The following is a 22,488-nucleotide window of genomic DNA, read 5'->3' as shown; positions in this document are numbered from 1 at the left end:
ACAAGTCTCTGTCTCCTTGCTTGAACTGCCGTACCCTCTGGAAACAATGCAAGAGGCGTCCATAGAGAACTCTAAAAGGAGGAAGGAGGAAGCAAGCCAGTCGGTTCCCCAGGACTGGACAATATCAGCAGAAGGGTGCCCTCTGACCCCCACTCAACAGAAGCTGACCCACACCCTGCATTTCCCCAGCCAACAAGCCAGCAGCAGAACGCAGATGGGAGGCTCACTCCTCCCACGACAGACAGGAATCCTGCTGAAACATCAACAAAAAGGATCAGTCAGGACCCTCACTGCAGAGAAGCAGCCCAGGAAACCCCAGGGGAGGGTGGAGGCGACAGAGGGTCCCGCGTGGACAATCTCAGCACACACACCCCGCACAGTCACCGAGCAGGAGGTAGAGGGACAAGTGGCCTGGCCCCAACAAGAGGGCTCTCGACCACAAACTCCCATCCCCCGCCCCCGGAAGCATCTGGAAGCATGTGGGCCTGGACAAACCACCCTCAGGCAGGAGCATCAGGGGCCAGGGGAGCCCCAGATGCAGCAGAGGGGCCAGCCTATCAGAGGCTGCTAGGATTCAACTGTCCCTCAAACCACAACCACAGGGAGGCTGAAACCTGTATTTTGTTAAACCTGAGAGATGTTACTTCTGGCAAGAATAAAACATTTTTACAATCTCCTGACAGAAAACCCCCAGTTCCCACAACACAAGTGAAAATCGCCCTCTACACAAAGAACCAGAAAAATCACACCTTGAATACGAAAAGCAATTAACTGGGGGGCGCCTGGGTGGCTCAGTCAGGTAAGCAACCAACTCTTGGTTTCAGCTCAGGTCATGATCTCATGGTGGGTAAGATCGAGCCCCACATCAGGCTCCACGATGACAACACGGAGCCTGCCTGGGATTCTCTCAGTCTCTCTCTCTCTCTCTCTTCCTTTATGCCCCTCCCTCCCAAAATAAATAAATAAACATGAAAAAAAAAAAGGAAAAAAGAAAAGCAATTAACTGATGTCCATATTGAGGTAAATCAGACGCCGGAAAGATCTGGCAAGTATTTTAAAGCAGGATAGAGAAGGCAATGTCCCTAGGGTCCCTCCTTCCACAGCTCAGCAGGTGTCCAAGAACTCACCTCTCCCAGGGGTGCGGTATCCCCACGATGACCTCCCCAGCCGTGCTGCAGTCCAGCTCTGCAGAGTGGCCAAGCGTAGGGGTTCCCCTGCACCCACAAATGCAGGTCCTCGGCACCACCAGCAGGGCCCCCGGTGACCTCTGCACCCAGCTGACCACAGCTGTGTTCCTCCCAGTGGGGTCTGGACCCTGACCCTGGGTGGGGAGGCCATTTCCAGGGTGGTTCCTCCCACTCCCCGAGGTCCTGCCAGCCCGGTAAGGGTCTGCCCTGGGCCTTTATTCTTCACATCCTTAACCAACCCCCTGGGACTCTAAGCTCTTGTTACAGTCGTGATTTTTCATTTCAACCTTCCTTGCTGTTTCTTCTGATTGGACCCTGACCAACACACTGGAAAATAACCAGACAGACACCGTGCTCAGAAAACAGCAAAAATGTGTATGCCGTGAATAAAACTGCCGTGAAGAAAACAAATCTCTTGTCTAAAAGAAGTAAAGATCATGCAATTTCTTTTTTTTTTAAGTTTATTTTTTTTCAAGTTTATTCATTTTGAGAGAGACAGAGAGAGCGAGAGGGGGAGGGGCAGAGAGAAAGGGAGAGAGAGAATCCCAAGCAGGCTCCACACTGTCAGCGTGGAGCCTGATGCGGGGCTCAAACTTACGAACCTGTGAGATCATGACCTGAGCCGAAACCAAGAGTTGGATGCCTAACCGACTGAGCCACCCAGGCACCCCTGATCTTATTTATTTTTGAGAGACAGAGAAAGCGTGAGTGGGGAAGGGGCAGAGAGAGGGAGAGAGAGAATCCCAAGCCGGCTGTGAGGTGTCAGCACAGACCCCAACTCGGGGCTTGAACTCATAAACCATAAGATCGTGATCTGAGCCGAAGTCAGACGCTTAACCGACTGAGCCACCCAGGGGCGCCAATAATGCAACTATGTCAAAATCACTCCAAACACCAAAAACTAGTTTTAAACGTGGTCTGGTACCCAACAAAAGAAAAACTGTAGGCTTGCAGAGCTGACAGAGGTGAGAAGCCACAGAAACTGACCCCAGGGATTTGGGGAGGTCAAGGCAGGGTGCCGAGGCTGTCGCCCTGAGTCTGACGTGGGGCTCTGCATGAGGACCTCAGAGTGGCCACAGTCAGCAAGTGGGACAGTGGGGCCTGCGTGGCTCTCCCTCCCGGGCTCACATGGCTGGCACCAAGCCGTGCTCGTGACACTGCTCACAGCCCGGGGACTCCTGGACTCCTGGGCCTGGGTCTCCATCTCAGAGCAGCCGGCATGTCCGGCTTCCAGGCCACCAGCTGCCCTCAGTCTCCGGAAACTTGCTCAGGCCCAAAGTAGCGGGACCCACACCGAGGCTTCACGGCTGCTTCAGGAACTTGAGAGCAAACTGTTGTCAGAATAAAAGCGACAGTCTTCGTTCTCTGACAGAGGGGGCCTCCAGGGACCCAGGGAAAGTGTCACTAGTTCCACTTTTAGGGAAAGTGTTTTAATTACGAAAGCAATCTGAACCCTATCTTCTCCTCCTCCCGCCGGTCCTGGAAACTAAGGTCTGCACACTTCAGTGGGTTCTTCATTAGAAGCCTACAAGCAGCTTGTCATGAGCAGGCTGTGCAGATAACGCCGACGAGTGAGGTTGGACCCTGCCGCGGGCGCGAGTTCACAGTGACAAGGTTCAAGGAAGAGTATCTGGGGGACCCCAAGGCCAGGTGATGTCAGTGGAGCGGCCCTGGAACCTGTTTCTGTGCGTCTCTTGCTTTGCAGAATCAAGGCCCGTGTTCATGCGCTCATTAGCAAATCAACCTCCCTTCCATGTGATTCCAGAACTGGCCACAGAACCCTATGGACAGAGTTGGCGAGTTTCCTACATGGCCCCACACATTTCCATTTTCAAGTGATAAAAGAAAGTATCAGTGTTCATGCTAGACTGTGTCCTCCCAAAATCCATAACCCCCAAGACCTCAGAATGTGACTCTTTTTGGAGAAAGAGTCTTAAAACGGGGGATAAAATCAACATGAAGTCACATGTTAACCCTTAATGAGCGGGTTTGTTTTTTTTTTATGTTTATCTATTTTTGAGAGAGAGAGAGAGAGAGAGAACGGGGGAGGGGCAGAGAGGGAGACACAGAATCCGAAGCAGGCTCCAGGCTCTGAGCTGTCGGCACAGAGCATGACGCGGGGCTCGAACCCACGAACTGCGAGATCATGACCTGAGCCAAAGTCAGACGCTTAACCGACTGAGCCATCCAGGCACCCCAAGAGTGGGGCCTTTGTAAGAAAAGGAGGTCAGAACACAGACACGCACAGAGGGATGAACATGTGATGACACGGGGAGAAAACAGCCATCTGCACACCCAAGAGAGAGGCCTCAGGAGGAACCAACCGTGTGGACACCTTGATCTTGTACTTGCAGCCTCCAGGGCTAGAAGAAAACAAATCTCTTGTCCAAGTCTCCCGGCTAGTTTACGTGCAAGCTCATACAGGCTGTGTGTCAAAGACTTCAGAGTAACACACGTGGCCTGAATTCCAGCTCCCCGCACTTTCCAGCTCTGTAATGTCTCCTCTCCAGGCTGTGGTTTTCCTCTCTGTATAATGGGTGAGTTCCTTCCACCAGCATTTGTTTGAGGGGTGAGACGGTCCACGCCAGGGACCTGGCCAGGAGTCAATCAGGGTAAGTAATACCCAGAGCAGACCACTCTCCCTGACCACGTTACCGCTGCCATCCTCAGGCCAGACTACCGCTGACCTGTGCCCGGGGACAACGGCCCCGGTGATGGAAGGAAGAGTCGCCGGATGCAGGGAGGGCACAGGGCTTAGCCCAGAGATTATCCTGTCCCGGGTATACATAAATTCAGGGAAGTCTTCGACAGAATGGGCACAAGAGCCATATAATCAGTATTGTGTGATTCATTCAACAACCATTTGCCCACTGTGATACTGGGCGCTGGGTATGGCGGTCCATACAACAAACACATCTGATCTCAGCTCCTGCTCTCAGACACCCGGCCTGGGCCACGGGGCTCCAACCGGGCTGAGGCCACCCTGGGGCCAAGGCCCCCCTTGCCCCTTGGAGCCGCAGGCACACAGCTGGCCACCAACCTCAGCTCAGGACACAGACATCAGGAAAGCCTGGCTCCCTCCCCCCGTGCCAGGAGACGTTAATCCACTCCTGCCCCCGCCTGACCACCACGATGCCCCAGGGCCAACTTGTGTGGTGACAACTTGTTCTGAGACACACAGGGATAAGGCCAAGTGCTCTGTGCCTTCGGCTTCCCCCTCGGCCCACAGCCAGCCCCCGCTGAGCACCATCACCAGGACAGGTTAGCCTGGGTGAGCCTGGGTTCACACTCTGAGCACAGGCTGTCCCTCCTCTGTCCTCTCCTCCCTTGGGCTCCCACCCTGTCTAGACACCTTTCATCCTGCAGTTTCTCCTCCTCAGCACCAGTGACACCAGACAAGCCTCCCCCACGACAGCAGGGGCTGCCCTGTGAATTTCGGGGTGCACAGCGGCATCCCGGCCTCCACCCACTGGGTGCCAGGAGCTCCCCCCCCTTACCCCACCAGCAGCGCCCTGGTCATGACACCAGAAACAACTCCAGATACTACCACAGGTCCTCTGGGGACAAAATTGCCGGGCCCCACCCCGGCTGGGAATCCCCAGCCCCTCAGCCCCCTCTGCCTGCTTCCTAGGGTGATTTTCACCCTTCCCAGGACCCAACGAACACGGTCAGAATGTCCTTCAGAAATCACGTCGGTAGAGAAGATCCAGGATTACATTTGTTTGCTATTTTCTACATATTTTTGAGAGAGTGAGAGAGAGAGAGAGAGAAAGAGAGAGAGAGATGGAATGAGTGGGGGAGGGGCAGCAAGAGAAGGGGTCAGAGGATCCGAAGCCGGCTCTGTGCTGACAGCAGAGACCCTGACACGGGACTCGAATTCACAAACTGTAAGACCTGAGCTGTAAGTTGAAGTCGGACGTTTAATCAACCGAGCCACCCAGGCGCCCCCTAAGTGTCATTTCTGATTTTTCGTTCTGATCCTCCGGACTGCACGCCATGCAAGAGAGTTATTTTTAGCCTGTTTGGTAAAAGGAAATGGAGCACAGGGAGTCAGATGACTTTTCTGGGGAGAGCGCGGTGCTGAGTGTAGTGGGCTGGCGTCCCATCGGGAAGGACACCAGTGGGTGGCTGACGTGTACACGCTGAGCTCACGATGCCGTTCCTGACAGGCTACTTACTCGTGGACGTAAAATCTAATTCTTGTATCTGTTTTCGTTTTTTTCACTTTTATAATCTCTCTTAACACGCATGTGTTGGGGCACCTGGGCGGCTCAGTCGGTTACACGTCCGACTTCGGCTCAGGTCAAGGTCTCTTGGTTCATGAGTTCTAGCCCCGCATCGGGCTCTCCACTCTCACTACAGAGCCTGCTTGGGATCCTCTGTCTCCCTCTCTCTCTGCTCCTGCTCACCCCCCTGCCTCTCTCTCAAAAATAAATAAACATTTAAAAAAATTAAAAAAAAATAAAAGCTCATGTGTTGTCTTCATTCTGTTCTTTAATTTTGCATCAGCCTGGGGCCAAAACCAACACAATTCTTTTTTTAAATTTTTTTATGTTTATTTATTTTTGAGAGAGAGGAGAGACAGAGCATGAGCAGGGGAGGGGCATCTGAAGCAGGCTCCAGGCTCTGAGCTGTCAGCACAGAGCCCGACGCAGGACTTGAACTCATGAACCGAGATCACGACCTGAGCCGAAATCAAGAGCCACCCAGGTGCCCCCAAACCAAACACAATTCTGACCAACAAAACTAAACGAGCGCACTGATGGACTGGGATCTCCCGAATAATAACGTGGAAATACCATCAATCCACATGTAAAGACCCTCCCAGAACGAGCTGGGTCTTCCCTAGATATCGTAGCCGTTGTGTTCTTGGGGTCTGGGAAGTGTTGTCAAAGGGGGTGCAGATGGTTTTGGGGACACACCCGTCAGAGAGCCCAGCCAAAGAAGCGCACGGTAAGGACGCCATGGACCGCAGTGTGTCCCCACGAACAAGTATCCCCGATGAAATCCCGGAGCTTGCTTGCGCCTCCATTTTGCTGATGGAGGAAGAGGTCTCTACGGGGAGAGTGACAAGCCCAAGGTCACGCAGATGGAGGGAACAGGGAGGGCGCCCCCCCCCCCCCAGCCTTGCCTGTGTCACCTCCATCATGCTCCTGGGTGCCTCCCTCAGTGTCCAAGGATGAACCCTGTGAAATTAACACCCTCTCCTAAAGACATGGTGGCCACTTCACACCGAGGTGCTAGGAGGCTGAACAGTCCTTGTCACAATATTGCTGTTAAAAATCTGTTCTGGGGGCACCTGGGAGGCTCATTCGGTTGAGAGTTTGACTTCGGCTCAGGTCACAATCTCACGGTTCGTGAGTTCAAGCCCTGCGTCGGGCTCTGTGCTGACAGCTCGGAGCCTGGAACCTGCTTCGGATTCTGTGTCTCCCTCTCTCTGCCCCTCCCCCACTCATGCTTTCTCTCTCTCTCTCTCTCTCTCTCTCTCTCTCAAAATGAATAAACGTTAAAAAAAAAAAAAGAAAGGGATGCAGAGAATAAGACAAAGTACTAAACAGTTTACAACATGGAGCCGATGTTGCTTCACATGACACGTGCCAAAGCTTCTGGGACCTCCAACGAGGTGGGGCTTGAGACCAAGCATCTACTGACCGCATCCAATGTTCAGGAAGCCAGACAGTCGCGGCTGACTGCCAGAATAACGCACCCTGCCTACAATGCCAGAAAGACAGCCTTATCAGTGCAAACCAGGATGTCCACATCCAAAGTCGCCAGTCACACTGGACGCGTGAGAAGGACGCCAGCTCCTGGTACTGCCTGTAACATCTCACATGGGAGGAGCAAGAATCAGGGAAATTGCTGGTTTCTCCAGAATTTTCATTGTTCTCAGGGACGCCTGGGGGGCTCAGTCTGTTGAGCGTCCAACTCTTGGTTTCGGCTCAGGTCACGATCTCACAGTTCATGGGATTGAGCCCCATGTCGGGCTCTGTGCTGACAGCATGGAGCCTGTTTGGGATTCTCTCTCTCCATCTTTTTCTGCCTCTTTCCCCCCTCCACCTCAAATAAATAAATACACTTTTAAAAAAACAAAGAATTTTCATTTTTTCAGAATTCACAGGGCTCAATCCCTCCCCATACCTCTGTCCCGGCTCCCCTGCCCGACAGAGGCAGACACGCCCTGCCCTCCTAAGGCTTTTCCAAACCCTTCCTTCCTCGAGGAGCAGCTCAGGTCTCTGCATCCTGCCACACTGAACACACCCCTCCTATCACATCTAACTTATTCCTTCGCTTCTCTGTCTCCTCGTTCCCCACCGCAGGGTGAGCTCTTCAGAAGTGCAAGCTGTGACACTAATTCCTGTAACACTAGAACACATGTATTACGAATACCACAAATATATAACATATAATCAAAAAAAGAAACTCACAGCTTCTTTTTAAACAATTGAAATTTACAAGAAAGCTTTCTAGAGAGTCATTTGTTATGAAATTCCTAAAAAAAAAAAAAACCACAGCCCTTAAAAGCTTAACCACGAAGGGAATCTGGAATAACTTTGGCGTTGGCTCCGGGCCTGTTAGGAGTAGCTTGTGAAAAGACTCACTCCTGCTGTTTATCGAGATTAACATCATTTCACTGCAAGAGTCAGAGTTTCAGTAAATACCCCTCCGAGATGATGCTTTCCAGATGAAAACAAGTTATGGGCCACATTCAGAGTGCATGGAGACAAAGACAGCCCCTGAGCTGTGTCACGGGGGGACGGAGCTTTGGGGCATTCTCATGGCGACCACGGGGATGTGCAAAGTCCACCTGGACCAAAAGTAACACACCTCCTCGTACGACCGCCGCCAGCACTTAACTGTTTGGTTTTCACGTTAGTACTACTTGAAGCTGGAACGTTCATCACCAGTACAACCTGGCTTCTCTTCTTCTGGTCTGAGCATTGGATCAGACGGTTCACGTGTTCTCTGTGAAGCTCCCCTCAAGGTGCCTGCAGGCTTCCTCACGAGCCACCCCCAGACACGAAAACAAGACCACACAAGATACAGCACAATCCTCTCGGAACAAAGTGTGACTGTGAACCATCCCGAGTTCCGTAGCATACAGGTGGGAGGCGGTACGAGAGGGAAAACAGAGCCCTGCAGTGTTGGCATTGCTCCTGGGGAGGCAGAGCTGCCTGCCCCCCCCCAGCCTCTCTTCCACAGGGTGAGGCCGCCAAAGCCTCACAATCGAATGGGACACGTCCCTCACCAGGCCGAGACTACACACAGGTGGGGTCTGACTCTTCCTTAAGCACCGGGTGCACCAAGCAAAACACCTGCTCCAGTGCACCTGCTCCAAATAATACCTCCCACCCCCAAAGTGTCCCCCAGGAGAGAGACCCCTTGGCACGTCCAACCAAGGTTAACAGCAAGGGTAGGAAAAGGCCAAGATGGACCGTACTCAACACACAAAAACATCTGCATTCCAATCTATAGAACGTTATGGAGCTTTAAAGATTTCTTCCCGATCTGTAACATCCTCATTCATTCAGACTTACCTTTCCAATGATCTCATTAATCTCTGGAGTATTTGGTGTGTACAGTATTTTTCCATGTAATACAGGTTTTAGGAAGGACCACACCAAAGCGCCATTTGGAGACTGTAGAATTTCCTGATAGAGGTTCAAGCAAAATGGTGCTGCCACAATTTAAACAAACAAACAAACAAAAAAGTTACTCACGATAGGGGATGCCCAGGCTAACAGTAACCCTCATTTACATATCCATGATGCGACACTTTCCAATGACTGATCTAGATACATTTTTCATGCCACAATTCTGAATTTGGGCAGTAAATTCCACAAGAATTTTTCTTGTCATTGTCTTTGGCGTCTCTTGTCTCAGAAGAAATTTTGGGACACCATGTTTATTTCAATATTTGGGTTTTTTTTTGTTTTTGCTTTAATTTTTTAATGTTTGTTCATTTTTGAGAGAGACAGAGAGAGAGCACCAGCAGGAGAGGGGCAGAGAGAAGGAGACCTAGAATCTGAAGCAGGCTCCAGGCTCTGAGCTGTCAGCGCAGAGCCCGATGCGGGGCTCAAACCCACAAACGGTGAGATCATGACCTGAGCCGAAGTCACATGCTTAACCGACTGAGCCACCCAGGCGTCCCTTGCTTCAATACTTTAAAAGAAAGGAAAGCATGACCTTCACGTGTCCAAACTAAGTCATCCTTAAGACACCTGAAAATAAGTAATAGAAAGAAATGCACCTGATCTTTAATCTAGAAAACTGTCAACACTTACAGGATTGAGAACAGAATTAGGTTCTTCTTTTGAAATTAGCTTCATATCTTGTTACTGAATTTTCTTCCCTGCACCTACACAGAAGTGTTGAACTTACTGTTTTTGATATATTAAGTCACCTTCTTTTCACTCCACCCTTGATTCCTTAAGGTGGCTTTCATCATTGCTGTGGTGCTAACTGGTTTCAACTGAGGGCTTACTCAACTAACCTGTCTAACCGAATAGGTGCTTAATGAGGGTAGAGCCTTCATCACCATAGTGCTTAGTGACTGATTCTTATATATGGTTTTAAAGTAGTGATGAGTACTTTAGTACAACTGGTTCTTTTACTCCTGGAGAGAACATTTAAAATGCAAATATTTCAGGTCACCTGGGTGGCTCAGTCGGTTAAGCATCCAACTTCGGCTCAGGGCATGATCTCACAGTCTGTGGGTTCGAGCCCCACATCAGGCTCTGTGCTGATAGCTCGGAGCCTGGAGCCTGCTTTGGATTCTTCATCCCCCTCTCTCTCTTTGCCCCTCCCCTGCTCATGCTGTCTCTCCCTCTCTCTCTCAAAAATAAACATTAAGGGGCACCTGGGTGGCTCAGTCGGTTAAGCGTCCGACTTCGGTTCAGGTCATGATCTCACAGTTCGTGAGTTCGAGCCCCATGTCAGGCTCTGTGCTCACAGCTCAGAGCCTGGAGCCTGCTTCACATTCTGTGTCTCCCTCTCTCTCTCTGCCACTTCCCTGCTCATGCTCTGTCTCTCTCCGTCTCAAAAATAAACAAACATTAAAAAAAATTTTTTTTCTTAAGTAAACGTTAAAAAATAACTTAAAAAAATGGAAGTATCTTAGCTTTGATACCATGATTCCTAACACCCAAGGTATGAATATTGCTGTTGTGATCACTTCCACTATTAATTTCATCTTCCCAAACTGTCCACTTGAAAAGGAAAAAAAACGTTTTTTTATTCAACAAGTACAATAAAATTGATAGAAAGAACTCCCTGAGATATAAATTAAGAGCATGGATACATAATGAAGTTTGAAACCATTAATTATAAAGGTTGTTCTCATTGATATTTTTCAAAGTTATATTTCAAATTATCAGCTTGATGTAAACAGTAACAATTTTATGTACAGAACAAAAAATTTGAAACCAGGAATCCTGACATCTGCCACTTGTGAGCTGTGTGAACTTGGGTAAGTGATTTACCTTTCTCTGAGCTTCCAGCATGTCTTCTGGAAGATGAGGGTACTAATATTGTCTGTGGTGAGTGTGACAATCATTTGAAATACAATGTATGAAAGCACTAAGAAAGACTGGTCCTCAATGGTGGCTAAATAACTAGACAGATGAATGGTTGAGTGAGTGTGTGAATGAATCAATCAATGGATGGATGAAAGGATGGATGGATAGATAGAGGGATGGATGGAAGGATGGATGGTTAAATGATGGATGGAAGGATGGATAGATGTAAAGATAGACGGATGGATGGATGGATGGATGGATGGATGGATGGACTGATGGATGGATGGGTGGATGGATGGATTGATGGATGGATAGGTGGATGGATGGATGGATGGATGGATGGATGGATGGATAGATGGACAGATGGATGGATGGATCAATGGATGGGTGGATGGGTGGATGGATGGATGGATGGATGGATGGATGGATGGATGGATGGACGGATGGATGGATGGATGGATGGATTGATGGATGGATAGGTGAATGGATGGATGGATGGATGGATGGATGGATGGATGAATGGATGGATCAATGGATGTGTGGGTGGGTGGACTGATGGATGGATAGGTGGATGGGTGGATGGATGGAAGGAAGGAAGGAAGGAAGGAAGGAAGGAAGGAAGGATAAATGGATGAATTAATAGATTGGTGGAGGAATGGATGGAAGGATGGATGATTAGATTTCATGAGCAAATAAAAAATCCTCAAGAAACCCAAGCTCAAGAAAAAAAAGAAGACATGAGAATTAGAGAAGCAGACAACAAAAATTATCAGATATTAACAACATAATGTGTGTTTATACTGCCAAATCATGTTGTATCTGTAACTACCTGAACTATCCACTCGCTGATGAGCACATGAACACACTGTCTCTGAGTTTGCTGTGAGGTGGCTTCACACCTTACGCCTCCAGCTCCACAAAATGCCCCCTCCTCCTCCTCCTTGGTCCTGCCAGGACTCTCTCCACCCCATGCACACGGTACATAAACAGAGATTTAGATTTACATTTTTCATAGTAAAGAAATATATACAAATATATAATACATAATTTGTAATATATAGCATGTTTTATATATGTAAGTATATAAGACATAATTTGTAATATAATAGATTTTGTATATATATCGGGGGCGGGTGGCAGAATCCCAACATGGCCCCTGGCATTCATGCCCTGACTTGCGGACGGGAGCTGGGGATGACAGATGCCATCCCCTGGGTGGGTTTCCCAGGCATGGTGAAGGAATGCTGAAGCTGTAAATAAGGTCCCCAATCAGCTGACCTGGCATTTCTCAAAAAGAAGATGATCCTGGCTGAGCAATCAGGTAAACCCTTTTAAAAGGACTGGGAGCCCCAGAGTCAGACACCCCTGACACCCTGGTCCATTGGGAGCCCCAGCTGACCAGTACCACTGAGGGGGTCCAGGCACGGAGACCAAGAGCACCATTTTGGTCCCTGCAACGTGGTGAGATCCTACAACAAGGAGAAATGTATGCTGCCACCTACAAATCTGTCTTCTGTGAGACTCAGTGGCAAAGGACTGTGGATGGATAAGCGACTTCCTGGCCCCACTTTAAGTGGATATGTTTTGGGGGCGCCTAGGTGGCTTAGTCGGTTAAGCATCGCACTTCAGCTCAGGTCACGATCTCGCAGTTCATGAGTTCGAGCCCCACGTCGGGCTCTGTGATGACAGCTCAGAGCCTGGAGCCTGCTTCGGATTCTGTGTCTCCCTCTCTCTCTGCCCCTCCCCTGCTCACGCTCTGTCTTTCTCTCTCTCAAAAACAAATAAACATTTTTTTAAAAATTAAGAAAAAAAGAGTGGCTATGTTTTAATTAGAAAGGCAGACTAAGCGTGCCAGTACCCCTGAACAAGTGATGCCTTTTTGGCCATGTGATCTTATCTCTGAATCACGATGGTCTCATCTAAGACACGGATACAAGAAGACCTGTGTCATTTCCCTGACGACACAGGGAGAGGATCAGCTGGTGTGGGTGGGTGCCAGGGGCTTCCAAAGCCACAAGCCACGTCCACATGTGCAGCCTCAGTGAAAGCGGAGAGAGACAGCTGAGAAGGTGGAGGGGAACCACTTTTTGCCAGTGTGTGCCCACCCTCACACCGAACATTCAGCACAGAGCGGGGCACGTGGCCAAGATGCAAACACAGATTACTGTCGCCTTACTTGAATCTTCGGGAATGTTGAATTTTTCTTTGTCCCCTCCCAGGAGCTCATTAACTCTGGGCAAGTTAATGAACGAGTTGGAGCCGCTGAAAAACGACGCAGGCTCCTTGCAAAGCTTCTTCATCACGGACTGGAAAGAACCGAAGGCTGAACTTCTGGCCTGGCCATTCTGTGGATCCTGAGAACATGAGGCAAATAAGGTATCGCTCAACAGGGACTCCACCTTCTGAAAGGGAGCCCTGTCTCCAGCTGAACACACAAGGCGTTCACCACGCCCGAGCACGCAATCTGGGCTTCAGACTTCTCTGCCCTCCAAACACCCCACAAAACGTGCAGTGATTTTTCTGGACTTTAACCCATTAGGAGACACAAAGGCCACACTCACGCACACGTGCACGCACGGGCACCAGCAAATCCTGGTCAGTCCAGTGATAAATGCTCAATCCATAAAAGATCGCTAAATCTGCGAATTAATGTTCTTCACGTTTGTCTACCGCTGAGTTCCCCCAGACACTTGACAGCTTTCCAAACTGCCCATCAGCTGATGAACACAGCGCTGTCCTACCCGAGGCGGCTGAGGACCCTGTCATACGCACCGCACCGTGCACCTCTCTCTGCACGTCCCCACGCACCTGCTCTCCCCGCGCATCCCGTCCAGGCAGACGGCGTCCAAGCAAAAGCTACCGTCACCCCACTAACTTCCTTCAAGTTTGTGTTTGTATTTGCAGTACATAATCTGTACTTCGTAAGCCAATTATTTGCATGTAAATAAACGTGAAGGTTTTTGAAAGCAATTAACTCTCGGGATGAAGTTAAACAAGCCTGTGGAATTTCATGTGTGCTCATACACGATGTAGGGATTTCAGACTTCACAGATGATGCGTGAACCCTTCCAACCACCATGTGGGGGGGATGTGGCTCAACGAAGTCTCCGACCTCCGGTTTTTAGGGAGATGCCCAGCGTTCCTGCCAGGCTGTTGTCTCCGCAGCCACAGAAAGTACTCCCATTGCTATGTTTTGCTGCCACATGCAAACTTTAGATGCCGGAAGACAAATACAGGCCAAAGCAGCAAATCTGAATATCTCCCCGGGGACCAAAAGTGAACACACACCTGTTGAAAGTCGGGCGTGTCCAGCAAGGCAGTGATTTTATTCACACGAAGAAATTCGGGAAGGTATTCCAGAACGTGGCCGGCTTTGGCAAGCAGGTGGCTGAGCCTGGAGACCACGTCCGACAGGGAGCTGAGCACTCTGCTCGCTTCCAAAGGCATCAGAGTCTCAAAGGGAAAAGACACAACGTGAAATAACCAACATTGTACATTCTACTCTCATGAGCCTTGCGTGAGCAGTGAAAGCCTGGTTATTGGATTTTATTCTCTCTCGAACTAGGGAGACGTCTTGGCTGTGCCGTATCAACGTCCTCTTCATTGGCGTGCACCTGGTTCAGGTTTTCATCACACCCTTGATTACGCCAGCAATGCTCAAACGTAAACCAGGAAGAAATACAATCTGTTGTTAAAATTAAAATCGGGGGCCCCTTGGGGAGCTCAGTCGGTTAAACTTTCGACTTCAGCTCAGGTCATGATCTTGCAGTTTGTGGGTTTGAGCCCCAAGTCGGGCTCTGTGCTGACAGCTCAGAGCCTGGAGCCTGCTTCGGATTCTGTGTCTCCCTCTCTCTCTGCCCCTCCCCTGCTCGCTTGCGGTCTCTCTCTCTCTCTCTCAAAAATAAACATTAAAAAAAATTTAATTGAAATCAATTTCCAAGTATTTCTCTTTATCTTGGAGATGCCTAAAGTGGATATTTTAAGAGTGAAAATAAAACAATTCTTTTTTTTTAGGTTTTTATTTATTGATTTTTGAGAAGGAGAGAGAGCACGAGCAGAGGAGGGGCAGAGAGAGAGAGAGAGAAAGAGAGAGAGAGAGAGAGAGAGAGAGAGAGAGAGAGAGAATCCCAAGCAGGCTCTGCACTGTCAGCACAGAGCCCAAATGGGGCTCGAATTCATGCACTGTGAGATCATGACCTGAGCCGAAACCAAGAGTCAGACGTTTAATGGACTGAGACCCCCAGGCGCCCCCCTCCTGCCTGTGCATTTTAAATATACTTGATCTGAAAGTATTTGTTCTATGAATGTGTGTGCGTGTGTAACCTAACAATTACCCAGCAGAGGGAGGGGGACCACGAAGAAACTAGGCTGGGAAGGCAACCCCCTGTTTTCCTGACCCCAAAGCCGTCCCCCCAGTTTGGAAGCACTTTTGCCATTGTCAACACCTGTGTCACCTCTGATGAGCTCAGATGTCGGCAGATCCATCCCTGGGGAGGAACGTGGAGCAAGGCTGGTCCCTAAGGGCACAGGCAAAGTTTCTGGAAGCGTAAGACTCAGTGTAGGACAGAAGACAAAGAACTTCTAGAAGAGGCAAAGCCCAGAAGGTGGTCAGCGGAGGTTAATGGGGGCGCCCCCGGGTTAGCTATGCTCACCGTCTACACGGCAGGGGGGGGTCACTGGAGGTTAATAGGGGCACCCCAGGTTATCGTGCTCACCATCCACACGGTGGGGGGTCACTGAAGTTAATCGGGGCGCCCCTGGGTTAGTGGTGCTCATTATCCACACGGGGAGGTCACTGGAGGTTAATCAGGGCGCCCCTGGGTTAGTGGTTCTCAACGTCCACACGGGAGGGGTCACTGGAGGTTAATGGGGGCACCCCTGGTTTAGCCGTGCCCACCGTCCACACAGGGGGGTCAGTGGAGGTTAATCGGGGCACCCCTGGGTTAGTGGTGCTCACCGTCCACACAGGGGTGGTCACTGGAGGTTAATCGGGGCGCCCCTGGGTTAGTGGTTCTCACCGTCCACACAGGAGGGGTCACTGGAGGTTAATGGGGGCACCCCTGGTTTAGCCGTGCTCACCGTCCACACAGGGGGGTCAGTGGAGGTTAATCGGGGCATCCCTGGGTTAGTGGTGCTCACCGCCCACACAGGGGGGGTCACTGGAGGTTAACCGGGGCGCCCCCGGGTTAGCGTGCTCACCATCCACAGTCAACCCTCTCCCGCACACACTGTCCCGTCTGCCATGTGCGGGAGCGTGTGGGTCAGGTAATGAGCTGCTTCCCCAAGTGACCAGGGCCTGGCAGAGATGGGCACATGACGCTCCCAGGACAGAGGCTGTGGGTCTCAGGACATAATGGGGCAGAGAAGGCCAAGGCCAAGGAGGGGTGGGAGCAGCTCCTGATTCGCGGGGTGGCTCTCACAGCCCCAAGGAACCCCACATGGGGAAGGGCTTTTCCTTATTGGTCCTTCTGTGCTGACCACGTTGACCACCACCACCGCTGTGCCACACGTCCCGATAGGCCTGATGCCAGGGGCCCCCTGGGAGGTCTCCTGGGCACCCCTTGCTTCAAGCCACCCCCCCCCAGAGTCAGCGCACAGGAGACACGGAGGCTGGCGGAGGCTGGTGGGGTGTGCACCTTGCTGGGCCCCCACGGCCGCGTGGCAGGCCCCCTCTGCAGACGCCACACCTCCCATGTCAGCCCCCCCCACCACGGTCACCCCCCTTACTTTGTAAATGAAACTCCGCAGATTCAGATTCTGACTCATGGACACAATCAGGGAATACACTTCGGGCCCGGGCAGGGTACACACTTCCCGCACCGCAGACCCCGACTTCTCGTCCTCGGGAAACGCCAGTAGCAGGCGAAGGGCGTCTAGATCACACCTTCCAGACAAAGCCACCGCAAGGACGCTCCAAAGAACCTGTTACAGAGCGGGAGGGTCAGAAGGGAGCATCCTCGGACACGCAGCCCCCAGGCACGGAGCTTCCTCAGCGAGGAGCCCCCCACAGCCCGCCCCCCACAAGGGCTGAGGATTTGCTGACAGAGCAAACTTCTGTGTGCTTTCAAGCATTTCGAACGGACACGCTCCTAAAATGTGCACACGATTCTCCGACGTTTGAAACAATCTGCCCTTTCTGATGACACGGGGGCCGCGCCACAGGACCAACCACCCTCCGCCCCGCAGGGCCCATGCATGCCACCCTTGCCTCCCTGAGGCTCTGACATGGAGCCTTAGTCCACACTTGGAGTCAAGCACCCTTCGCTCTTCAGCTGTCGGTGTGAAATCATTCTCTTCCGCCTCCCTTTCCACAACGACAACCAGACGTCCAAGCTTGTGGTAAGTTTTTGAAAAGGAAAAGCATCCACATTCAGAGGAGAAGCTGAGGGCCACTCGCATCATCGTCTGGCTTACGAGCGCCGCACGCCTCTGCGAGGGGCTCCGAGGCACGACCCCGTCTGCAAACGGCTTTCAACCGTGACCTTCACAACAGGGCAAGGTGTAAAGCCCAATTTCAAAACCGGACTTCCCATGTATGTTTATACCACAATGCCTCCGATTGCATGACACATTCAGGCCAAGTGAGACCCAACAGAAGCCATTATTCACTTATTAGGAGCCTCAAGAGCAGGCAGACCTCATCAGACGCCTTCATACCATGCCATAAAGAGCCCAGGAAAACCACTAAGAAATAGAAGATTGTTGGGGCACCTGGGTGGCTCAGTCGGTGAAGCATGGGACACTTGGTCTTAGCTCAGGTCACGATCTCACAGTTCATGACTTGGAAACCCATGTCGGGCTCTGCACTGATAACGTGGAGCCTACTTGGGATTCCGTCTCTCCCGCCCTCTGCCCCTTCCCCGCTTGCGCTCTCTCTTGCTTTCTCAAAATAAATAAATAAACTTAAAAAAAAAAAAAAAGGAAACAGAAGATTGCATCAATCAGGTTTATCAGTCAGGACAAACAGGATGTGCGTTGACGTGTACATGGGTGTTTTAAGGAATTGGCTCACGTGATTGTGGAGGGGCATGTCCAAAATCCAAAGGGTGGGCCGGGAGGCTGAGGGCCCAGGGATGAGTCATAGCTTGGGCCTAGAGGCAGAATTCCCTCCTCCTCTGGGAACCTAAAATCTTTTCTATTACAGCCTTCAACTGATTGGACGAGGCCCACCCACACCATGGAGGTTGATCTGCCTTATTCAACGTCTACTGATGTAAATGCTAATCTCATCTAAAACATACCTTCATGGCAACCGTTAGACTGGGGTTTGACCAAATATTCCTGGGTCCTCCGGCACAAATGGCCAGATGCTCCATTTATCACTGATGTACATTTTGAATCTCTGAGATACATTAAGTGTTTTCACACCTACTTAAACAAGGTGCCCTTCTTCATAAGGGACATGTAGGATCCAGACACAACTTGAGAAAGGTTCCTTAACGCCACCATTTGTCCCAGAGCAAAAATACATCTTAAAAATTGTGGACGCCTGGGGTGCCTGGGTGGCTCAGTCAGGTGAGCGTCCAACTCTTGATTTCAGCTCAGGTCTTGATCTCAGGGTTGATGGGTTCGAGCCCTGCATCAAGCTCTGTGCTGACAGTGCGGAGCCCACTTGGGATTCTCTCTTGCTCTCTCTCTGTGCCCCTCCCTCTCTCTCTCTCTCTCTCTCTCTCTCTCTCTCCCTCTCAAAAATAAACATTAAAAAACTTGCATACGCCTCTTTAACCAAAACGTGGAGGTCCCATGCCCTGTCACAGAACGACTACACACGAGAGCTCTGCCCTGCGGCATATCTGCATCCACTTCTCTGTGCTTTTCCAGACCTTACTCTTTATCTTTCCTGAATCTCACCAAGTCCACTTTTCCTGCTTGGAAGACACCAGAAGCAGGTGGGAGCAGGTGGGGAGTTAAACAAAAATAACACTTTTGTTGGGCTGGAAATGCCACGCCCGAGTCCTCGTCAAAGTGGAACGGGCGTCTTTCATCTGTGCTACTCAGGCTGACTGGCCAATTATCCGGGACAGGGACATCGGTGTGCCGATGCTCTTGCTTCACATTGGTGTGGGGGGAGGGGAGGGCCCAGCAGGGGGGTGGGGGTGGGGCGGCAGGCAGGTCCCTGTGCTGAGAGCCCAGGGCACCCCAGGGACGGCCTGGACTCTGCCCAGCTGACCGTTCTAGACTCAGACTTGCTGCTCTCAGACTAATTACAACCAGAAAGGAAACACTGTCCATGATGCAGAAGGACTAGAAACGGGGAAAGCGAGTCCGTGGTGTCAAAGTTGTGCCGGTGGAGCCACCAGCGAGATGAGAGCAGAGGGTGGAAACTCCATGCTCCACGTACAGACAGGGGTGGCGGGGCTCAGACCTGCTCAACCGCCGATGAGCTATGAGCCACGGATGGGCATGAGCACCTGGGGGCAGCTGGGCCCTGACCCCGGCTCTCCCAGTAACTGATGTCATGGGTTATCTCTGCCCTGCGTGAGCTGCAGGCTGGCCCCTAGGGCAGCAGTAATGGCCCCCCTCGCCCACTGAGGCAGGCCCCAATTCTGCTACAGGTCCAGACGGGAGACCCCGCTCCCCCTGGCTGGCTGGCTCCACTTCCAGAACATTTCCCCTCTCCAGACTCCACATGATAATGGGTCTACCATCTACACTATTTAGGAAGTCACGGAGGAAATGACATCTACCTGAGTTTTATTTCTTAAAGCAGATTTCAGGAATCACCACCATGGGGCAGGGTCAGTCCCTTGGATGTATTCTGACCCGTGGGCTATCTGGGAACTCTTGAAGAAAATGGCCGTGGCCACAAACCACGTGGGGAGAGTCAAAAGAGCCACGTCTATACAGAATTCTTTTTTTTTTTTTTATTTTGCTTTTACATTTGTTTATTTTGGAAAGAGAGACAGCGCGAGCAGGGGAGGGGCAGAGAGAGAGACGCACAGAATCCGAAGCAGGATCCAGGCTCTGAGCTGTCAGCACAGAGCCTGACACGGGGCTCAAACTCACAAACAGTGAGATCATGACCTGAGCCGATATCAGACGCTTAACCCACTGAGCCTGCCAGGCGCCCCAAGAATTCTTTCCTTTGGACAGCAAAGTTATTAGGTTAGGACATGCCAGGACCCCAGGTTACGTACTGCAGCTGATTTAAGAGCCCAGACAAACTGATAAACAGGGGTGGCCACCCTCCTGCATTCACGACTTGAATAAATACCGAAATATGCTCCTGTCCCTTGTGACGGGCAAGGCGAGCTCAACAAGACACTCTGTGAAGGAAAGCCAGGATTAAAAATACGTTGCAGTTTAGAAAAATTGACTGCAACTAGCAAGAGGCACTTGGGCAGGGATTAACACAAATCCAGTGAAGCAGGTTTGAAAATACATGTGTGTAAGCGGCAGAGACGTGTCCCGTCAGAAGCAGAGAGTGACACTTTTGATTTTAGAGATGGTGGAGTGTCTCAGGTGCCCAGAGGAAAAGGACCATAAACCTAGCCTCACAACACAGAGATGGGGTCCCTTGTGGAAAATGCTGGAAACTCAGCCTCCAGGGTAAGATGCCCCACACAGCCGGTCATGTCTTCTAGGAGACACCTGGCCAAAATCCTGCACATGGGCCAGAGACCCTCAGCTCCACTCACATTATTAACTATTTTTTTCTCTCTGGGGTGGGAGCAGTTGCCAGAACAAGCAGATTTTTAAAAACTTTGTTTTTAATGTTTATTTATTTCTGTATATGAGAGAGAGAGAGACAGAGAGACAGAGAGACAGAGTCCAAGCAAGGCAGGGGCAAAAAGAGAGGAAGACACAGAATCCAAAGCAGACTCCAGGCTCTGGGCTGTCAGCACAGAGCCCAACACGGAGTTCAAACCCACAAACTTCGAGATCATGACCTGGGCTGAAGTCAGACACTTAACCGACTGAGCCACCCAGGCTCCCTGCAAAAGAAGCAGATTTTGACCGGGGTCTGCTCTGGGGTAAGCAACGCCAAGAACGATCTGTTGCAGCTTTTCAGCAGACAGACTTCGTGTGTTGCAACAAAGGAGAAGAATGATATTGGCTAAATTCCCATAAGGAATCTCTGTGCCTGCCAGCTGTCAACAGTGCCCAGGGAACCAGCGTCGAGCAAGAGGCACGCCGGGCCAGTTCCACTGAGGCCCAGCCTCTCTGCCTGACGGAAAGAAGAAAAAGTCTCAGAATGCCTTCCCTCTCCGGAGCCGCCCCAGAGACATGGGAGCTCTTGAAGTGTCCCCTCCCCACCTTCCCCGACAAGAACACCCCCAAGAGGAAGAGATCTGCAAAGGACCATGGACAGCGCCCATCTCCCTAGCCCTCCTCATGCAAGGACCATGGACAGCACCCATCTCCCCAGCTGTCCTCATGCGCTTGCTTCTTTCGGGTAAAAAGCAAATGGACATCAACGGTAGACCAGACCCTTTGATCTCTCTCTCTCTCAATCTATCTGGGTCCTGACTCTGACATCATTGCTAATTTTAAAGAATAAAAATTTGGCTGAATACAAAGAAGGAAGTGACCGCTGACTTGAAGCCAACAACGCGGCATCACAGCATAAAATACACGGGCACCCCACAGGGCTGGTGGAGGGGATCCAAGCCCAGGATGGAGGCGGGCGAGGCGGACACAGGGGTCCCACACGCCCAAGTCTGGGATCTCGTTTTAATGCGATCTGCTGGTGTTAAAGAATGCAGCACCACAGGGGAGGGGAGCTGCCCACGGGCGCCCCCACCAGGCTCTTGGGAGCCAGAACTGAGGCCTGGGATCAGCGCCTCCTCTCCAGCTTCCCTGCCTCCAGCCCTGTGTCCACATCTCCAAGCCTAAGACTCTCCCACATGGCTCTTCACGGCCGGGGGTTTCTCATCACTCCCACCTGACCCCAACGCTGTCCGCTCACCCACACATGTGAACTTGCATGTGCAGCATGTGGGCCACTGCCATAGAAAGTTCTAGAACGTCCTCTCCCCTAGCACTTTAAGAAGTACACCTAGTGGAAGGGAAAATTTCAGTGAATGAATGAATGAATGAGGGTTCTTGCAGTCTGTCCAGGGCTCTCGTGCCACTGACAAATATTCCCTGCAGGCCACCCAAGACTCTGATGTCAGAAACTCACAAACACTGAAATCAGGAGAGACGAGCCCAGGGAGCGAGACATGGAGGTTTCCGCCAAAAATATTGTCTGCCTGACAGTCCAGAAAGAACCAGACCCCGCAGTGCCGTCCCCTCGCCAAATGTGACTTCTTTTCCTAGGGTCCAGAGACACGTGTGGGTCTGTGGATACACTGAGCTAGTGAAGCATGCACCTCGTGTTTGGTTGAACAGCAGAAACGTGAGCTTTCGGCACACCTCCCAGTCACCTGCCCGTCCAGCTCCTTAGGCACGACCACGACTGCCATTATCAGTGAGGCAGAGGAGGACACGTGAACGTAAAACCCTGCACAACCCACAACCACGTCCATGGCAAGATGGCCTTACGAGGCGGGCCCGGCACTCCCGGGATAGAGCGCCAGCGACACCTGCTGGCTGCTGGCTTCGTCAGGCAGCCACCATCCCAAAGTGCTGGACCCAGCCCTTGTTCTCCATACGTAGAAGTCTGTTTCTCTCTGTTTTGTTGTTCGTTTGCCAGAGGGGAGGCGGGTGGGGAGACGGGCGAGATGGGAGAAGGGGATGAACAGGTACAGAATAGGGAAAACAGTCAATACCACTGAGAAATACTCATCGCTGTGAGCATCCATTATACATATAGTCGTCAAAGCACTACCTTATACACCTGA

General features: G+C 51.2%; 1 protein-coding gene across 1 annotated transcript in view; it reads right to left on the bottom strand.

Annotated features, from left to right (window-relative positions):
• Positions 1 to 22,488, bottom strand: part of ABCA13 (ATP binding cassette subfamily A member 13) — a 374,957-nt gene that overhangs the window by 252,888 nt on the left and 99,581 nt on the right. Inside the window, exons 23-26 of the mRNA XM_042927326.1 lie at positions 16,430 to 16,624; positions 13,991 to 14,155; positions 12,879 to 13,056; positions 8,723 to 8,862 (exon numbers count right to left, since the gene is read on the bottom strand). Coding sequence (XP_042783260.1) covers positions 8,723 to 8,862; positions 12,879 to 13,056; positions 13,991 to 14,155; positions 16,430 to 16,624 — 678 coding nt within the window. The remainder of the gene's footprint in view (positions 1 to 8,722; positions 8,863 to 12,878; positions 13,057 to 13,990; positions 14,156 to 16,429; positions 16,625 to 22,488) is intronic.

This window comes from Panthera leo, chromosome A2, assembly GCF_018350215.1.
Source record: "Panthera leo isolate Ple1 chromosome A2, P.leo_Ple1_pat1.1, whole genome shotgun sequence".
NCBI lineage: Eukaryota > Metazoa > Chordata > Mammalia > Carnivora > Felidae > Panthera > Panthera leo.
This window is presented reverse-complemented; position numbering and strand designations above follow the sequence as displayed.